General features: G+C 43.0%; 1 protein-coding gene across 1 annotated transcript in view; it reads left to right on the top strand.

The window, feature by feature from the left end:
* LOC102310984 (mitogen-activated protein kinase kinase kinase kinase 4) overlaps nt 1-18,321 on the top strand; it is a gene marked incomplete in the record, with an annotated part of 101,660 nt that overhangs the window by 79,272 nt on the left and 4,067 nt on the right. Inside the window, 10 exon segments of the mRNA XM_005932555.3 lie at nt 958-1,075; nt 1,604-1,951; nt 2,717-2,831; nt 5,118-5,285; nt 5,682-5,825; nt 14,287-14,421; nt 16,594-16,694; nt 16,856-17,005; nt 17,099-17,258; nt 17,568-17,707. Of these exon segments, the coding sequence (XP_005932617.2) occupies nt 958-1,075; nt 1,604-1,951; nt 2,717-2,831; nt 5,118-5,285; nt 5,682-5,825; nt 14,287-14,421; nt 16,594-16,694; nt 16,856-17,005; nt 17,099-17,258; nt 17,568-17,707 (1,579 nt within the window).

Raw genomic sequence — 18,321 nt, 5'->3', positions numbered from 1 at the left:
CAGGCTTTACACTTTCAGAGCAGAATTCATCGGTTCGGGTTAATGGACGAGTTTATGCTCCTGCTTAGCAGAGATGCATTTTGATTTATCTGAAAGCCTTTTTAGGCAAGTTAAACCAGACTGCAGTCGTCTTGGTAATGCCTGCAGGCTGACAGGACCAGCCCTGTCTAAATAAGGAGGAGCCTTGTGTGCATAAAACAAAGCAGAAAGTCTGCAGTCACCAGTCAAATCACATTTTATTTTCTTTAATCAAATGCTGTACTACTATTAAACATTTAAGCTTTAAGTCCAGATACTATCTAAAGCACAAGTACACACTGGAGTAGTTGCACACTCTTAATATCATATCCTCTACAAAGAAAACAACAAATGTATTGATAAGAAGATCACCTCAGTTTTAACTATATGTATTTAATTTGTGTGATATACTGGGATATTTATAATTGGAGCTATTTTTTTATATTCTGTTACATTTTGTAATATACTGGATTATTTCATTTCATTTAGTTATTGTTCTTACTGTTCTGGAGCAACTGTAACCACATAATTTCCTCTGGGATTAATAAAGTATTCTGATTCTGATTCCCGAGATAATCAACATGCACTTGCCACAGGACTTAAACTAATGTCACACTTAGTCATATTATGGGTGTAGACAGCACATTCACCTACACCTGTATTACAGCGAGATGTAGAAAGCCTCCTAGAGCACAGTAGAGACTGCTTTGAGCCTATGTGCAGAGGACATTTGGCTAATTTGTTGTCAGGCAAGCTGTTTGTTGGCTCGTTGGGTAAAGTCCGGGGCAACCATCACCTTCGGCTCTGCAGAGTACCTTTGAGTGCCGTGTCTGTCTTTTACAAAGCTGCTTTTTCTCATGGCTTGCACGGGTGTGTAAAACCATATTGGAGCCCAAACATGATGTGTTTGTGTTGAACTTCTCCTCCCCTCACCTGCAGTTCTTCTCGGCTGAGTAACGGAGAAACGGAGTCTGTGAAAACCATGATCGTCCACGAAGAGGGCGAGAGTGACGCGGGCACAACGCCATGCAAAGACAGCACGCTGATTGTCAGACAGGTACTGGGAGATCGGAAAAAGAACAACCAATCGTTCACCTCGTACTTTTTAGCTTTCCCTTTATTTGTACATTTTGTTTGTTCATACCCCGACCGTTTATCCATTTTGTTTGTATGTTTCGTTGGTCATGTTCTTACTTTTTGGCCAGTGGATAGCAACTCAGTGTTAAGAAATGAAGCATAAAAGGCTGACAGAGTTTAATAATGCATACAGAGAAGTGTTGAACAATTTCAGACATTTAACTTTTAAAAAGCCATTTGATCAGGTGACAGAAAAAGAATCAGGTACGTAGGTCATCTTCACATACATTTAGGACCAATGCACACTACAAAAGGTCAGTTTAAGTAATTTTGGGGCATTACGAAAGTATTATCTTACCATGTAATCAACTGCTAACAAGAGTTTTCTTTCCGCCTGTAGAATAGCCGCTCTAGTATACCCTTTGTTCTAGCTAATACCTTCCCTTCCCCTGAACTCATCAGGAACACATCTAGACCCAAAGCTGTGTACCCCTCTTTCTACTTCCAGAGTGCAGGTGACAACAGAAAGCGTACGGGCCCTGGCCCAGGCCAAACGCAGACACCTGGCATGCATGCAGGCTTTGCCCCGAGCCCCGGCTCGGTGTCGCTCCAGGGCCTCGCTCACCACACCCCCAGCCCCCACCACCACCATCATCATCACCATCATCACCCCATACAGCATTCGGACAGGAATGGCTTTGCTGGTCGCATCCACCATCTCCCAGACTTGATCCAGCAGAGCCACCATTCCTCCCCCTCCTCCTCTGCATCCAACTCCCCTTCCTCTTCCAGCCTTGCCAGTCCCTCGTCCATGTCCCCACAGAGTCCCTTGGACAAGCTTGGCATCCTCACAGAGGTATGTCTTCAAGTCCCAACGCAGACACTGGCTTAGGGTATTCATTTCTTGCACAGGAGTGTCAAAGGGAGCGTTTATAATTATTGCCATCTATAACACTGTAACTCCCCAAAACAACTAAAATCATTCAAATAAATAAGATGAGTGCTCGTTTTTTGTTTGTTTGTTTTTTCAGTTTTTCAGATTTTGACACACCATCTCTCTACAGAGAGATGCTGGTGTTGGTGGAAGCTTGCATTTTTGTGAATATCTCCTTGATATATTTATTATCGCAATAGATCTGTTAGCTCAGTTTTTGGGGGTTGTCTTTTGTCTTAAAAGCATTCCTCAAAACATTTAAATCAATTTGTATGCCTTGATGTTGCCTATTTTCAGCAAACAAGCTATATTCTCACATTCTCCAGACAATAGATGGTAGCACAGATGGCAGCTAGGAGTGAAACCGCAAGTATGTTTTCCAAGGAAACACTTTTTAAACGGCATTTTTTTCCCTTTTGTGTTGTTATTGTTTTTTATTTGTTTTGTCAGCAGTATTCATATTTTTTTAGCCTTCATCATCCTTTTTGCCTGTTTCACTGTTTATAAGTTTACCTCCTGAATGACTGTCCACTGTATTTGCATGCAACACATACCAAAATCCTCAGTTTGCCTGGCTGTGTTTTCACTGTGTTAAGTGTTTCCATTTATCTTTGTCCGTAATATCTGCATATGTTTATGGTCTTTGAAAAACAACACTTAAACATTTACAAAACTCCTTCTTTGCAGAGCCAGTCTAGTAACAACATGCAGAAGCACAAGTCTTCTTCCTCCTTCACTCCGTTCATTGACCCACGACTTCTCCAGGTCTCTCCATCCACCGGCAGTGCCCTCAACAATGTCGGTAAGGTCACTTTGTCAACTTAGGTTAAATTAACACTTCCGTGAGAGACGACACGGGGATAAAGGTCACAATAAAGGTCTGCAGACTCCAAAGTCAAAGAATTATTTCTTAAGCCCACTGGGAAGAGCCTAACTAGATGTTTTACCGCAGGCATAAGACAAATCCAAAAAGCATTTCTGGTTGTTGAATCAAACTTTGAACAAACTATGAGGAAAAGTTGTCACTCTGGAAAAGCTCAAACACAATGACTTCAATTCTGACACAAGCCAACTTTTTACTCACAACTCAAAGTCACTGAATTGGAATAGAAGCTGCAGTTCTGAGGTTTGACTGTCGTTCAGGAGGGAACAGTCCTTCTGAGTACATCCAAAGAGAAATCCCAGAGTGCTTCCCTGACTGAGCTGCACCACTGATCTCATGCTCACACGTGGAGTTCAGGTGTCTCAAAATATGATAGCAAAAATTCCTTAGCTGTACAGATTGGGACTTGAGTCTGTGAGCTTTCAAACAGTTGACTCATATGATGACTGACGGCTGGTTTTCTTTACTTTTCTGACAGTTTACAAATGTTTGGGACATTTTAGTCATTCGGATGAATTTTGGTAAACTATTACTACAGTTATTAAACAACTGAATCAAGGTAATAATGAAAAAAATATAATAATAGTTTAGTGAAATTCATCCAAAACACTAAATATGAAAGAGGGACAGCTCATGTTGAGCAGTTTGGAGGCAAGGCTGAGCTGTTTGGAGATATGTAGAGGAGGGAGAGTGGATATATCGGAGAAATGATGCATCTGCCAGCAGGAGAGAAAAATCAGAGAGAAAGATGTAGTGAAGAACATGCAGAAGGTTGGTGTGACAGAGGATGATGAAAGGGACAGGGTGAGATGATGAGCAGATGATCTGCTTTAATGACCCTTAATGAGAGCAACTGGAAGAAGGACTGAAAGAGGATAAAAAAAACTACTAATGAGGAGCTTTGCGAAATCGACTTTGCCTAGAGGTGAGGTCTTTGAGGCAGTAGGTGTGTGATTGACCATAATCAACTATAATCAACACTAAAGAGATTAATACATGGAGATCGGCTTCAGAAATTAAGGCTTGGTTTAAAATAATATAACTGAGTTATTGTAGTTTACAATAAACATTTTCAAGTGCTGGTTTTTCCCTGGATGCTGAATAAGCATTTGGCCAGGTGAGCGGTAGTATGAACATATAAATGGCTGCAATGGGAATTAATTAATATTTATATCTTCTTGATGACTGGGTCTCAGACTTTTTCTCATATTTCCTCCTCCAAAAGTCATAAAAGAGGTTCATATTGTCCAACACACTTCTTTCAGTAATCATAAGTGAAACAAACAGATCTTACTTGAATTTTAGTGTGCTAAAAATCATTGTTAGGAAGCTTTTGGTTGTTTATCTTTGTTGATTTAATTGATGATTATCATTCATCATTATTAACAACCAAGTTCGACACAACTTTCTTCCCCAAGCCACCTCCAGTGATGGCTCTCTGAAAACCGTTCCTCTAGGTTAAACCCACCGCTTCAGTTTTGACTTCGTCTGACTAGCTGCCAGTGTCCACAGCTGCAAACTTGCACTCAGATACACAGAAGCTCTGACAAACACAGCTTCTTCTTTTCAAGGAGTAAAGAGGCTGAGCACGTGAAAATGTCATTATCATTAACAAACAAAAAGCGTTGGACTCTGTTTCACTCAGGTCATAGAGTTCATTAGCTATCGCCATTAACAAACAAAGCTTTCTTATCACTACAGCCCTGTTCTCTCATCGTCAAGGCCAAATCTTAAGCCATTACCTCACCTGATGCAGCTGGTGGCCAGCCATTGACCCCCTTAAGTATACTAGATTGTTCAGTCAGCATTTAATCACTGATTTGAGGCAGTTAGGTTTTCCTACAGATGCCTGAATCTAGAACCAAATGCATGTAAGAGAGCCGGGTAATGAGTAATCCACAACAGACACCATAAAAACTCACATCAGCTCCCTTTTTTACTGGTTTGAGCGGAGCAGTAGTGGGAATCATTACATTGATATTTATATTTCTGTATCCCATTCAAAACTTTCATACTTACAACATGACCAATTATTCACAGTAATATAAAATGTACATCAATCACACAATATTGATATTCCATTGTTAAATATCACAGTTCACTACACAGCTTTCTAATGCTGATCATGTGACTGACCCTCACCCCGTCCGGTAAACTCTACAATCCTACGCCATCCTACCTAAGCCCTTCCCTTTGACCTTTTAGGCTATGGGAACGATGCCCGGCTGGCAGAGGCACTGAGAGCAGATCCATCCCGGAAGGGCTCCGTGGTCAACGTCAATCCGGTCAACACCCGCCCTCAGAGTGACACCCCAGAGATCCGCAAATACAAGAAGAGGTTCAACTCTGAGATTCTTTGCGCTGCCCTCTGGGGTAAGAACAAAAAGATAGGGCTTAAAAGAAAGGATACTTTAAAATAATTACCCATCAGTTGATCAGACTATGATGTCACTTTGAATAACAGGGTGGGGGTGGGGGGATAATGGGTTCTTAAAGAAAATGCTACTTATTTAATAAGGATTTTTTTGATGTAAGTTATTATTAAAGGTAAATTTGTTGTGCCAATGTTTAAGTATTTGTATTAACATTCATCAAAGTCCAGCTTTTTACCAGAAGTTGTAGCTATAAAGGCCTTCACCACATGGTGGCAGCAAAGCTCTAATAAGGCCACATACTAGCGCCGTCAGGCCAGGCAGCAGACCTCCAGTTGAGCTCAGTGGCTTTTTTTGGACGTTATCCTTATGGGCATGTTTGTGCATTTGTGTGTAGGAGTGAACTTACTGGTGGGAACAGAAAGCGGCCTGATGCTGTTGGATCGCAGTGGTCAGGGGAAAGTTTACCCTCTGATTAACCGCCGACGCTTCCAGCAGATGGACGTCCTGGAAGGACTCAATGTCTTGGTCACTATATCAGGTACACAGACAGGCACACTTTAAGCATCCTGATTAGTGCAACTAGAATTAGGAACCGATGAGAGATGGACTGAAACCAACGTCTAACATTGTGCAGTATAAAGCACAAACTTGCACACAGAGTTACCTTGAAAGTACAGTGCTCGACAAACACCTTGAGCCACCCCTCATTATATTTTGCTAGGAAAATTGGAATTAGGTGTAATGATAAAAGATGTGAAAACAAAGTATATACGTTTTCAAGTAGCCTCAGAAATTAGTATTTAATCTGACCACCTATTAGAATTGAATAGAATAGAATTCAACTTGATTGTCATTGGACATGTCACAAGTACAGGCAACGAAATGCAGTTTGCATCCATCCAGAAGTGCTTTGGCCATGATATAGATATATTACAAATATATATTAGCAATAATATAGATATGTGAGTATATTACAGAAATGGGTCTGTTATAGGTATGAGGGTACAAAATATGGGTCTATTATGGTATGTTATAATGTACACATAATAATGTAATGTAAAAAATAATGTATAACTATAAGTATGTACAGGCTGTAGTGGTGTACAAGCTATGTACAAGCTATGAACAGGATATAAATATGAAAGCTATACAGAAATATGAACTATGCAAGTTATAAACAGTTGTAGAATTAAAATTATCGTATGTACAGAATGATTATTTATACAGAACTATACAGTAGTGCAGGTAAGATAAGTGAGATATGTGGATAATTTCTACAGAGGCTATATAAAGTGCTAGTGGTTGTGAGTGGTGGTTCAGTCCATGTTATTATTGTGTGTTTGAGGGTACAGTTGTCCATTGTGGGTGTGTGTGTGGTTGGGGTGTGTATGTTCAGTCCATGAGTTTAACGTGGGTCAGATGTCAGGAGGCAGAGTTCAGGAGTCTGACAGCTGTGGGGAAGAAGCTGTTCCGGTACCTGGTGGTCTTAGTCCGGAGGCTCCTGTAGCGCCTCCCAGAGGGCAGGAGGGTGAAGAGTCCATGTGATGGGTGACTGGGGTCTTTGATGATTTTCCCAGCCCTTTTCAGACACCGCTTCCTGTAGATGTCTTTTATGGCAGGAAGTGGTGCTCCGGCGATGCGCTGGGCAGTTTTCACGACCCTCTGCAACGCCTTCCGGTCCGAGGCAGAGCAGTTCCCGTACCAGACTGTTATACAGTTGGTCAGGATGCTCTCGATGGTGCAGCGATAGAAGTTCACCAGGATGTCTGAGGACAGGTGGTTCTTCCTCAGAGTCCTCAAGAAGAAGAGGCGCTGGTGAGCCTTCTTGACCAGCTTGGAGCAGTTGGTCGTCCAGGTGAGATCCTCGGAGATGTGGACTCCCAGGAACTTGAAGCTGCTCACACGCTCCACAGCCGTCCCCTTAATGTAGATGGGTGTGTCAGCATTCCTCCTGTAGTCCAATGAGCTCCTTGGTCTTCTCGGTGTTAAGCAGCAGGTTGTTCGTGTCGCACCACTCAGCCAGACGATCCACCTCCTCCCTGTAGGCGGCCTATTATTCTTCAACATAGTCTGAACTCTTCTCCAGGCTTCTTGAAGGACATTCAAAGCTCTTCTTTGGCTGCCTCTCTCTCTCAAGTTGATACCACACTGCTTTAATGATGTTGACGTGCTATGACTGATAGTGTTTCATTGTGTTTTTTTGTCCAGCTATGCTTTTATTGCATTGGCAGTGTGCTAAAAAGTGAAGTCACTGCATATAATGTTTAACATATTGCATTGTGGTTGAAAATCTGGTGGTATTTTCATTTTTACCTCAACTCTTCTGTATGTACGATGATGATTTGGACCAAAATTTTCAAATTTAGATTTATCTCTCCATCAGACCTGTTTCCACTGATTTTCAGTCCAGTTCTTGTATAATTTGTCCTTAAGAGTGGCTTCTTGACAGCCACACTTCCACTGAGACCGCTGGTGAGGCTTCATTGTAGAATAGATGGATCAGCTGGAGGTCCAGATACATCTTTCAGGTCCTGTGTCAGGTTTTGCTGGCCTTTTTTCCTGTTTCTTTAAGACTTGACTTTCAGCTATTTGCAAATTCTTTTGTTGTCTACTTGTCAAGTTTTCAGGTAATCACTCTTAAGAATCACTTTGTAGATGAAAAAATATTTTCAACTTTATTGACTGACTAATGCGTTTCGAAACGCGTTGGTCAGTCAATAAAGTTGTTCCTCTTTCATATTAAGTGTTGCTGGAGTTCCTGCGTTGTGAGTTTTTCATCCCGTCCATGCACCTTGGAAGTAGGCGAAATTGTTCCAGAAATTTCTGCTGTCAAATATTTTATGCCAAACCATTTTATGTTGTTTCATTGTATTCATTTTTCCTGGATTCAGCTTCTAGTGACAAAAGATACTATTTAAAATTTAATCTTTGCAAAGCTGTCTTTTATGTTTAGACACAACACTGGCACATCCCAGGAGTTAATGCTTTTTTCATGCTTGAATGATTCACCGACCAGTGATAAGTAGCTCAACAAACAAACTCAGCAAAGCAGCAATTTCAAAATCCTACATTGTCTTGTTTCCAGGTAATTGCATTTACAAGATTTCCAGAGAACTTGACCTTTGACCTTGAGGTCAAGATCACTGAGATTCAAAGTCGTCTGAGAGTTTTAGCAGCTACACCTATGGTATACATTTGAAGCTCCTACATTGCCTTATCTTGAGTTATCGCCTTCACAGACTTGGGTGTCGTTGCTGCCTGCCTAGCGGGGTGATGACAATACCCAATCAGCCTTTTATGACTAAGGAGTAAAAGTGAAAAATTTGGCTGCTTGGAAGTAAAATATTTAAAAAATGAGGGGTGGCTCAAGACTTTTGCACAATACTTCAGTTTGTACATTATGTGGCCAAAAAATGTTCACTTTTCTGCTTGTTCAGCTTAGTCTGCTCAGTATCTGTTTGACCGTCTTTTTCTAATCTGCTTTCTACTTTCGCACATTGAAAGAGCACCCGCACTCGTACTTCTCCTTTCACAATTTCCCAAATGCACAAAAATGACACAACAGATAATCTGAGTGAAAAGGATATTGAGTAAAACTCTGTTAGCTGAAACCACGTCATGTATGTGCATGCTATGTAACAATGACACACAATTGAGATTTCCATGATGGACGGAAACGTTCTTCCATGTAACTGATTTGCAGTAGATTTCTAGGAGACAGTGTGACAGAGGAAAATTACCAAGATTTCAGCACTCATTACTCTGCAAAATGTTACTGGGTCTTCATAAATCCACTATTATAAACACATTCTGACTAAACTCATAACACAAACACTTACTAGTAAAAGCTCTTGAGTGATTACTCACAGCTTTAGCTGAAAAAGGGATGTGGATAATAATATCTTGGATAATATTCAAGTTAGGAGTATGAGATTGGAAGTGTGGATTGTAAAAGTTTCCACATCCCTATAAATAAAGGCACATTACAGAGCCGTGAAAAAGTACTGGCTCCCTTCCTGATTTGTTATTTTTTTGTATATTTGTCACACTTGCATGTTTCAGATCATCAAACAAATTTTAACGGTAGACAAAATGCAGGTTTTAAATGAAAATTTCATGTTCATTAATTCTCAATAAGGCAGATTGTCCGAATAATTCAGGGCTACTTCTGCTCTTCCTAAGATCTGGTAGAAAATCAGATCAACAACACGACATGCTGTCCTGCAAAAAGGAGAACGAGAACTAGCTCACAGAAATGTTTGGGTATTATTATATTATATATGATCTTTGTTAACTTTACCACAATATAAAACACTTTGCCATTGCTACGTGTCTGAAGCCAGAGATCAATTGTATTGTTCCACAATCAGATAATATGTAAGTTGAACTTTTTGGCAGGCGTGCAAAGCGCTGTGTTTGGAGGAAAAAAGGGAAAATCCACTGCAAAGCAAAGCCAAGGCCTCAGTCCAGACATGTTTGAAACTCTAAAACTCCACCATGCAGACATAAAAGACATGCATGTTCTTGTGTGCTCTGCAAGAATTTGGTCATAAATGAAGTGACACAGATGCAGGAGAAAGTTTTCTTAATATCACAGCTGTATTTTTATATAATCGAGGCAAAACAAAACAGGAGCACCAGAAAGACAAAAAACAAAGCACGAGTCCAGCACCAAAAAACAATGAAATGAAATACACCATAGCCAAGAAAATGGAGTCCAAAACAGAAGAGTTCAGGGGGCCGGCCAGGGGGCCGACAGCACAGGAGTCCAAACAGTTCAGGGGGCCGACCGTGCGGACGGCAACGGCGGCGACGTGGAAACAGTCCGGGAGGCCGACCGTAAGGAAGGCAACGGCGACGACGACAGCACTGGTCCAGGGGCCGGCTGCGAGGAAGGCCACGGCGGCGATGTGGAACCAGTTCAGGGGGCCGACCGTGTGGTCGGCAACGGCAGCGACCCAGGCGATGGAGGTCCGGAGGCCGGCCGCGCGGAAGGCAGCGGCGCCGAAGTGGACACAGTTCAGGGGGCCGACCGTGCGGAAGGCAACGGTGGTGAAGGGAGTCTGGGGGCCGCCCACGACGGCGATGGCGCCTGGCCAGTGGCCTAGAAAGTGGCCGTTTAGCTGCAGACCCAAACGAGGCTGGACCAGGCGACGCTGAAGGCGGAGACACTGAGGCTGGGCCAGGCGACGCTGAAGGCGGAGACACGGAGGCTGGGCCAGGCGAGGACGAAGACACGGAGGCTGGGCCAGGCGACGCTGAAGCAGAGGCTGCAGCCGGTGTGGATGATGAGGCTGAAGCTGGACCAGACGACGCTGACGGCTCTGAAGCTGGACCAGACGAGGCTGAAGGCGGCGGCGTGGAAGCCGGAGACGGAGGCGCTGCAGCCGGTGGCGTGGAAGCCGGAGATGGAGGCGCTGCAGCCGGTGGCGTGGAAGCCGGAGACGGAGGCGCTGCAGGCGGCGGCGTGGAAGCCGGAGCGCTGCAGACTGGACGGATCCCTTTGACCCTCCAGCGACGACAGGAGACGAAGGCCGGAGCGGTCCTACGGACCCTCCAGCAGAAGTCATCACTAAGCCAGCAGTCATGGAGGCCACTAGCTGACACAAAGGCGACTGGCAATGCACTGAGCACTGGCTCTGCCCAGGCAACGCTGACATGGTGCAGTTCTCAGGTGGCTGCTTAAACTTCAGGGGTCCAGAATCAGCTGGGGACTGAGACCTAGCCTCTGGGGAAGCCCTGGAGCGGCAAACTGTGCCAATGGCGGCTAAACTATGAAAAGCACCTTGAGTTGAAATTAGACTTTCTCCCTGCATGGAGTGAATGAGTGAAACTGGTAATACTGGAGCCTGAACTGCAGGTGACACTGGAGGCGCAGGGGACTGAACTGCAGGTGACACTGGAGGCGCAGGGGCCTGAACTGAAAGTGACACTGGAGGCGCAGGGGCCTGAACTGCAGGGACACTGGAGGCTCTGGAAACTGAACTGGAGACTGAACTGAAAGTGACGCTGGTGACTCTGGAAACTGAACGAAATGATGGTGACACTGGAGACTGAACTGCAGGTGACACTGGAGGCGCAAACTGAACTGGAGTGAACTGGTGGTGACTCTGGAAACTGAACTGAGGGTGACACTGGAGACAGAACTGAGAGTGGCTGCGGGGCAGCTAACTGAGCTGAGAGTGGCTGCTGAGCAGGTGATATGCTGTTCACAATATCATCTGCCGCACAGAACACCGCCCCTGAATGAACAGTCACACAGTCCGAAAACGGAAAAGAGTCCTCACTCACCACAGCCGGCGAATTAGAAGCCCGAACGTCCGGCTGTGGGGTGGCGCGCCTGCGGCGCGATCGGCGTTTCCTCCCCGCAGACGGCTCCGACGGGCCGGGCAAGATCACATCCGGCGAGTCGGGCAGCGAGGCAGGAGTGGCTGAGAGAAGGTGGTGTGTGCCGGAGAAAAGCCTGCATGGTCGGAGGAAGCGACTGTCAGAAGCCATGGCAGGCCAGAAAAGAGCCGTTGTAGCCGACTTTCCACGGCACGACGAAGCTCCTCGTACGGAGGATTCTCCAGCCACAGCCCGAGGAGGATCTCCACATTGTAGCTGATGTCATCCTGGAGCTCCTCGGACGGATTGGGTGCCGCAGGGTCCATGCTGGCTGGTTCGTACTGTCACGGTTTGCCGGTGGCAGACGTGTGGAGTTGTAGAAAGGACCCAAAAGGCGGCAGCTCTGGTGCAGGTGAGTATTTATTTACAGGAGTGGGTACAAACAGCAATGGTGGGTGAACATGAAACCGGAAACCTAAACTGGGTAAAACTAACAAAACAAACCAGAAACGAAGATGCAGGGAGGTCCGGGGAAATACATACGGAGAGACGCAGGGAGACCGAGGAGAAACAACACAGACGAACCAGCAACGACTAAGACAGAAGACAAGACTTAAAAACACTCAGAGAACACAGGGAGATCACACACACGGGTGGGGGACAAAACCCAGAATAATAATAACTACTAAAACATAAACACGGAGTCACAAACTCCGGATCATGACAACACCTTACCTTAAATGTAACTTTTTATTTCAGGTTAGGTTGGTATTAGGGCTGGGTTTTAATAATCGATTCATCGATTAAAATCGATTCTGGCTTGGATAACGTGATATCGATTCATTAAAATCCTGAATCGATTTTTTTATATAAATGTATTTTGCCCAAAATTCCAGAATCTCAGGTGAAACGTCACAAAATTTTGACAACCACCAAACATTTAAAACAGTAAATGAGAGCAGGTACACGGCTTCTGCACAAAGACGTAAACGCAAAGCTCGGACCTGCGGATCAGAATCGGTGAGATGTTGCCTTTCTCACCCGACGGCACGGACACGCTCGGTTTTGAAAGCCGACAGCTCGCTGATTCTGATGTTTCGGTGGGTCCACGCTTTGTGTTTACGCTCTTTTTGCGCTAATTCTAAAGCTGTTAGTTTTATCTCTCTGTGGTGAGAATAAGGCACGGCGGGACCACGGAATATCCTTTCGAGACATTTTTAGTCACACTCACCACAACAACAACCACACACACCTGAGTCCCTGTGTTTTAACCCAGCGGGCGTGATTATGAATGTCGTGCAGGTGCGTCCGCCCTCCCTGCACGGCACCGCAGACCACGCCCCACCACACTCTCTCCAAACAATATTGACCGAACCAGCAGAAGAAGATCCAAACTAAGCTTCACATAAACATCGTCAAGGACTCCCTCTGATTTTTGCTGTTTTGCTTCCACCACAATAAAATCACACTTCATGCACAGCTCTCTCTCTCTCTCTCTCTCTCTCTCTCTCTGTACTTCAAGAACAGTTTCCCATCTAAAAATCTGTTTTCTGCATTATTCGCTTGCTTGTTATGCACAAGTCTACCGTTATTTACAGCGCTGTCGGCCGATGTTTTTTTTTTTTTCCTTTTACTTACTTCCGAAAAGAAAACCTAATTTCTGCCGTTCAATAGGCTTCTAAACAAATTTAAACTTTTTAAAATTATACAAAATACAAAACGCTGTGTCTCTAATAAAACCGCTGTAACATCAGAGGTGATGTTCATAAGTTGATTAAAGATTTTCTTTCGTTTTTGATCTACTGCAGAATATTTTTATAAAATTCCAGGCCAGGAAAATCACCTTCATGTTTTTCTGTGTTTTATCTTCAGCTACTTTGACACAAAGGCCTCTGCTGTGATGCTCACACCTTTGATAAAGTCTGGAAAGTGTCAGCTTCCTTTTTATAGATACAAAAATATGTAAATGTACTGATCTGAATTATAATATTTCTGACTGTCTGAGGCAAAATTTCCCAGATTCAAATTGAATCGAATCGTGGATCGAATCGATTCAGGACCTTGTGAATCGGAATCGAATCGATTCTAGAAATCAGTGACAATACCCAGCCCTAGTTGGTATGTGCTAGTAAGTGGGATATGGGAGAAAAGGGACCATAAGTGATCATATATACAGTAAGGGCAACAGATTTGGATTATGTCTGAGTTTAGGGCTATTTTTTTACCTCAAATTCTGGAGTCGTTGAATGAATCATGAATAAAAAAATTACAAAAAGCATCTTACAGGAGAAAATCAGAACCACAGTCCATGACTTGAAACTTAGAAAGGTTAAGTGGTGCAAGCTAAACAAACAGAATCACTTAAAAAGAACTAAATTCATGTTTTCAAATGGTCAAGTCAAAGTTCAGACCTTAAGGCAACTGAAAAAGGCTGTTCCATCAAGATTTGATGCAGAAATGCTGCCAACCTGAAATTATTTTGTAGGATGGTGCAAAATTCCTCTACACACACACACACACACACACACACACACACACACACACACACACAACCTCATGAGTTTCAAGCAGCTTCAGACATTTCTCAGAGCCTCTGATAAGATCAACCGCATAGCAATTCTTACATTTTGTTTTTGCTCTTCTTTACTTCGGTGTTTCTCAATCAATTACAGGTAAGAAGAACAAGCTCCGTGTATACTACCTGTCCTGGCTGAGGAATAAGATTCTGCATAATGACCCAGAGGTTGAGAAGAAACAAGGCTGGACAACCGTAGGAGACTTGGAGGGATGCGTCCACTACAAAGTTGGTATGTTTATCACAAAAGGACATGTTGCATTTAAGAGTTTGGGAAGATTTCACTGTATTTATGAGCATAAATACTCATAACAGACTACCAAGGTGGTAAGTTTGAGATAAGGGCCCTCCACAGTGCAAAAGTGCAAGTGCATGGGGACTGTGTGTGGAGATCACAGCAGGGACTGGTGTTGTTTTTTTATTGACTTCACACCTAATGGGGGGTTACTTGCACACCACTCCTAAATGAAACTATTAACTGACCCATTCACCAGATTGCAAAATACACAAAGTCACAAAAAGGAAACCAAGAGGCCAACGTGCAGTGAACAAAGAGACAATCTGACAAGGACAAAAGGGATTAGTAGAATCTATAGTTTTTACTGATTGAATAATTACTTAGAAACCTGCTGGCAGCTGTAGACATGATAACTGGTCCCTGATATTGGTCACAGCCACCTCTTAGCTCACTGCCTGCAAAACAAGCAGCTTCTCCCCACCAGTTTTAACACAGACAGATGCTCATTCTCATGTAAAACTCTGAACTACTAGGAGAAGTTACTCTCTTCTGGGAAGTTGGCTGTAGCTATGCAGCTTTCTGAACAGAACAGATCCATGTACATGATACTTTTTAATTATTCAGTGCTTTAATAATTAATAAAATAAATAAAGTGATTCCCAAATTTTTCTGAGACATGAAGACTAAAATTAAATGTCATAGGAGAAATCTCTGACCTGTCTACCTCCCCTCACCCCCAACCACTCACAGGAAATGGCCGGCTCTCGCTGAACCTGGCTCTGCTGAAGGTTTCTTCCTGTTAAAAGGGAGTTTTCCTTCCCACTGTTGCCAAAGTTCTTGTTCATCTAGTTTTGCGGTCGTCTGATTGTTGGGGTTTTCTTTGTATTATCGTAGGATCTTTGCCTTACAATATAAAGTGCTTGAGGCAACTGTTATTGTGATTTGGTGCTATATAAATAAAATGGAATTGAATTGAAACTACAAATACAAAGAAACACAACAAAACAAAAACTTTAAATAGACAGGGATCAAAAGGTCAAGGTCATGTTTATTTATATAGCACAGGGGTGTCCAACTCCAGTCCTCGAGAGCTACTGTCCTGCAGCTTTTAGATGCATCCCTACTCCAACACAGCTGAATTAAATGGTTCCGCATGCCATCAAGGCAAAGGCCTAATAAGAAGCCATTCAAGCTGCAGGACAGTAGCTCTCAAGAACTGGAGTTGGACACTGATATAGCACATTTCCAAACAGTCCATGCTGCACAAAGTGCTTAACAATGCAAAACAACAACAAACACACTGCAACAAATTGGGAACAAGGTTGCCAAATATGTCTTTTTATCAGTGTCTATGAATATCAGCCTTTAGTTTCTGCTTTGTGCTTTTCATATGTAGGAATTCAAATCGGATATGTGCTTCGGGAACCTACACGCCATTGATAAATCATAGAATGAAAACCCTTGATTAAGTAATAATGTGGTAAAAGCATCTGAGAAGACATGCAAGTAGACCTTCCTGTCTAAAACTCAGAATGTCATTCATGATTTTATTGCTTTGCAAAGACTGGCACTTCCTGTTGGAAACTCCCATGTAGTGATCAGAGCTGTTGGCTGAGGAATCCGTTTCCCGTCCAACAGCTTTATTCATGCATGTTCATTATTTTCTTTAATCAGCACTTGTGGAAAGTACAGGGCTTTGCAGCAATGATGAGAAAATCAATATTGGAAAAGTAACATTTGTAACACTGTTGCCAAAACAGTGGGTTTATGTGGACGTAGGGGAAAAGAGCTGAGAGTGCACTTTTAACTGTGTTCCTCAGATGGTTTGCAAAAAGTAAGCTTGCACCGGGGTTGGGTTTAGAGGGCATTTACCTTATTCTACATAGATGTAAGCTGAAAGCAGCACTTTCTGTTAATTTAATTGTGCAGGCATTCTGGGCTAACCGTTTTCTTTTTAAGATGCCAGGAATTGTTGTTTCTGTGGTGCAATACAAACTGCTGTGAATATTTCAGATTAACCCAAATAAACATCAGTTAAAATAATAACTTTCTCCCTCCATTTGTTGCAATATTAAGTTGGTAAGCAGAGATGAGCCCACACTACTCTCCTGCCCTGTGGTAATCATGCTCTTTTTAAGTGATTTATTCCGATTTTTATTTCCCCAGTGAAATATGAGAGGATCAAATTCTTGGTTCTGGCTCTGAAGAACTCTGTGGAGGTCTACGCTTGGGCACCCAAGCCCTACCACAAATTCATGGCCTTCAAGGTAAGTAAACCGACCAGCTAGTTGTTGGTGCTATTGCTTGTTATTGTGCTCTTTGTGTTTTTTCTTTTCCAAATGATAGCAATCTATCATCTCTGTGTTTTGGCAAATATCTACTGATATTAAGCTGAAAGACTAAGATTTCTGATCTGTGTGCGCCTCAGTCTTTCGGTGATCTGGTGCATAAGCCGCTGCTGGTTGACCTGACTGTGGAGGAAGGTCAGAGGTTAAAGGTAATCTATGGCTCGTACTCAGGCTTTCACGCCGTGGATGTCGACTCTGGGGCCGTTTACGACATCTACCTGCCCACACACGTAAGAACACAGCTGTAAAATAACGCACATGCTTGTTTGTTGTATGTGTTAAAAGAGGAGTCACTCTTATAATGTCTGTTGTTTTTCCTCCAGATCCAGACGAGCATTCAGTCTCACGCAATCATCATTCTGCCTAACACTGATGGCATTGAACTGCTCGTGTGCTACGAGGACGAGGGTGTTTATGTCAACACCTACGGACGCATCACCAAGGACGTGGTGCTGCAGTGGGGGGAGATGCCCACCTCAGTGGGTGAGTAACTGGGTGAAAAGCTACACAAACACCTGCCCTATAATGTTTTCTTGTCTGTCTAGGTCAGTGTTGCCCAGCCTTTTTGCCTCACAACCCTCCAAGAGCTAAAGTGTCCCTGCACCTACACCTTTACACCCGATTTATTTTTTTTTAAAGTGGTGCTTTTTTTCTGTTAATGATTAAAAATCATCAACAAGTCGATTGTTTTAGCACATTTATGTTTGACACCTCTGGTTTAGGGATTTAACATTTTCTTTGTCTTTAAATAGAGTTAGATATCCGTATACTAACTAAAACATCTCTTCACAGCCTACATTCGGTCTAACCAAATCATGGGTTGGGGCGAGAAAGCCATCGAGATCCGCTCTGTGGAGACCGGTCACCTGGACGGCGTCTTCATGCACAAGAGAGCTCAGCGACTCAAGTTCCTCTGTGAAAGAAATGACAAGGTGAGATTGGCATGTCAGCTTTCTGATTAGCACCATGGCCAGTGACTCGTGTACATCTTTGGGATTAGTCAACTTTGTGTTTGCTCGATAAAAATAAAACACAAGAAAACCCTCCTCCAAGCAAATAAGAACAGCTCCTCCAACTTGACTGCAGGCCATCTGAGAAGCATCTTTTAAAATCAAACTGATTTTGTTTACAGATTTTAAGTGATGAAACATGAAAAAGGCTCCCCTTATGTCTTCAGTTACATGCAAACACACGGTGACTACCTACATCAGATGTGCCAGGTTAGCTGTGAAGCTAAATCCTGGCATCAAATTTGTTTGCACAATTTCTGTTGACTCAGCTGTGGAAGTAACTTAAGGCCGCTCTAGTTTCTCTTCTCTCTTTTTTTGGACTGTTTTTCTCTTTTTGTGGGTCTGTATTTTTGACAGTATGTGCGGTAAATAATGGGAACTTTTAGAGTACGTAACATATGAGAAATGAATGAAGAAACTTTTAACCACCCGAGTTTTGTTTTTGAGTGTTAGTGACTTGTGAAATCATTTAAGACCTCCCCAGATAATTTTATTTGAATATTCATATATACAAGTGTGTGTGTATGTATGTATGT

The sequence above is a fragment of the Haplochromis burtoni genome, unplaced genomic scaffold, assembly GCF_018398535.1.
Source record: "Haplochromis burtoni strain Fernald_Lab_line unplaced genomic scaffold, NCSU_Asbu1 Contig_154, whole genome shotgun sequence".
NCBI classification, from domain to species: domain Eukaryota; kingdom Metazoa; phylum Chordata; class Actinopteri; order Cichliformes; family Cichlidae; genus Haplochromis; species Haplochromis burtoni.
Note: the sequence above shows the minus strand (reverse complement) of the source record. Positions and strands in the feature narration are given on the sequence as shown.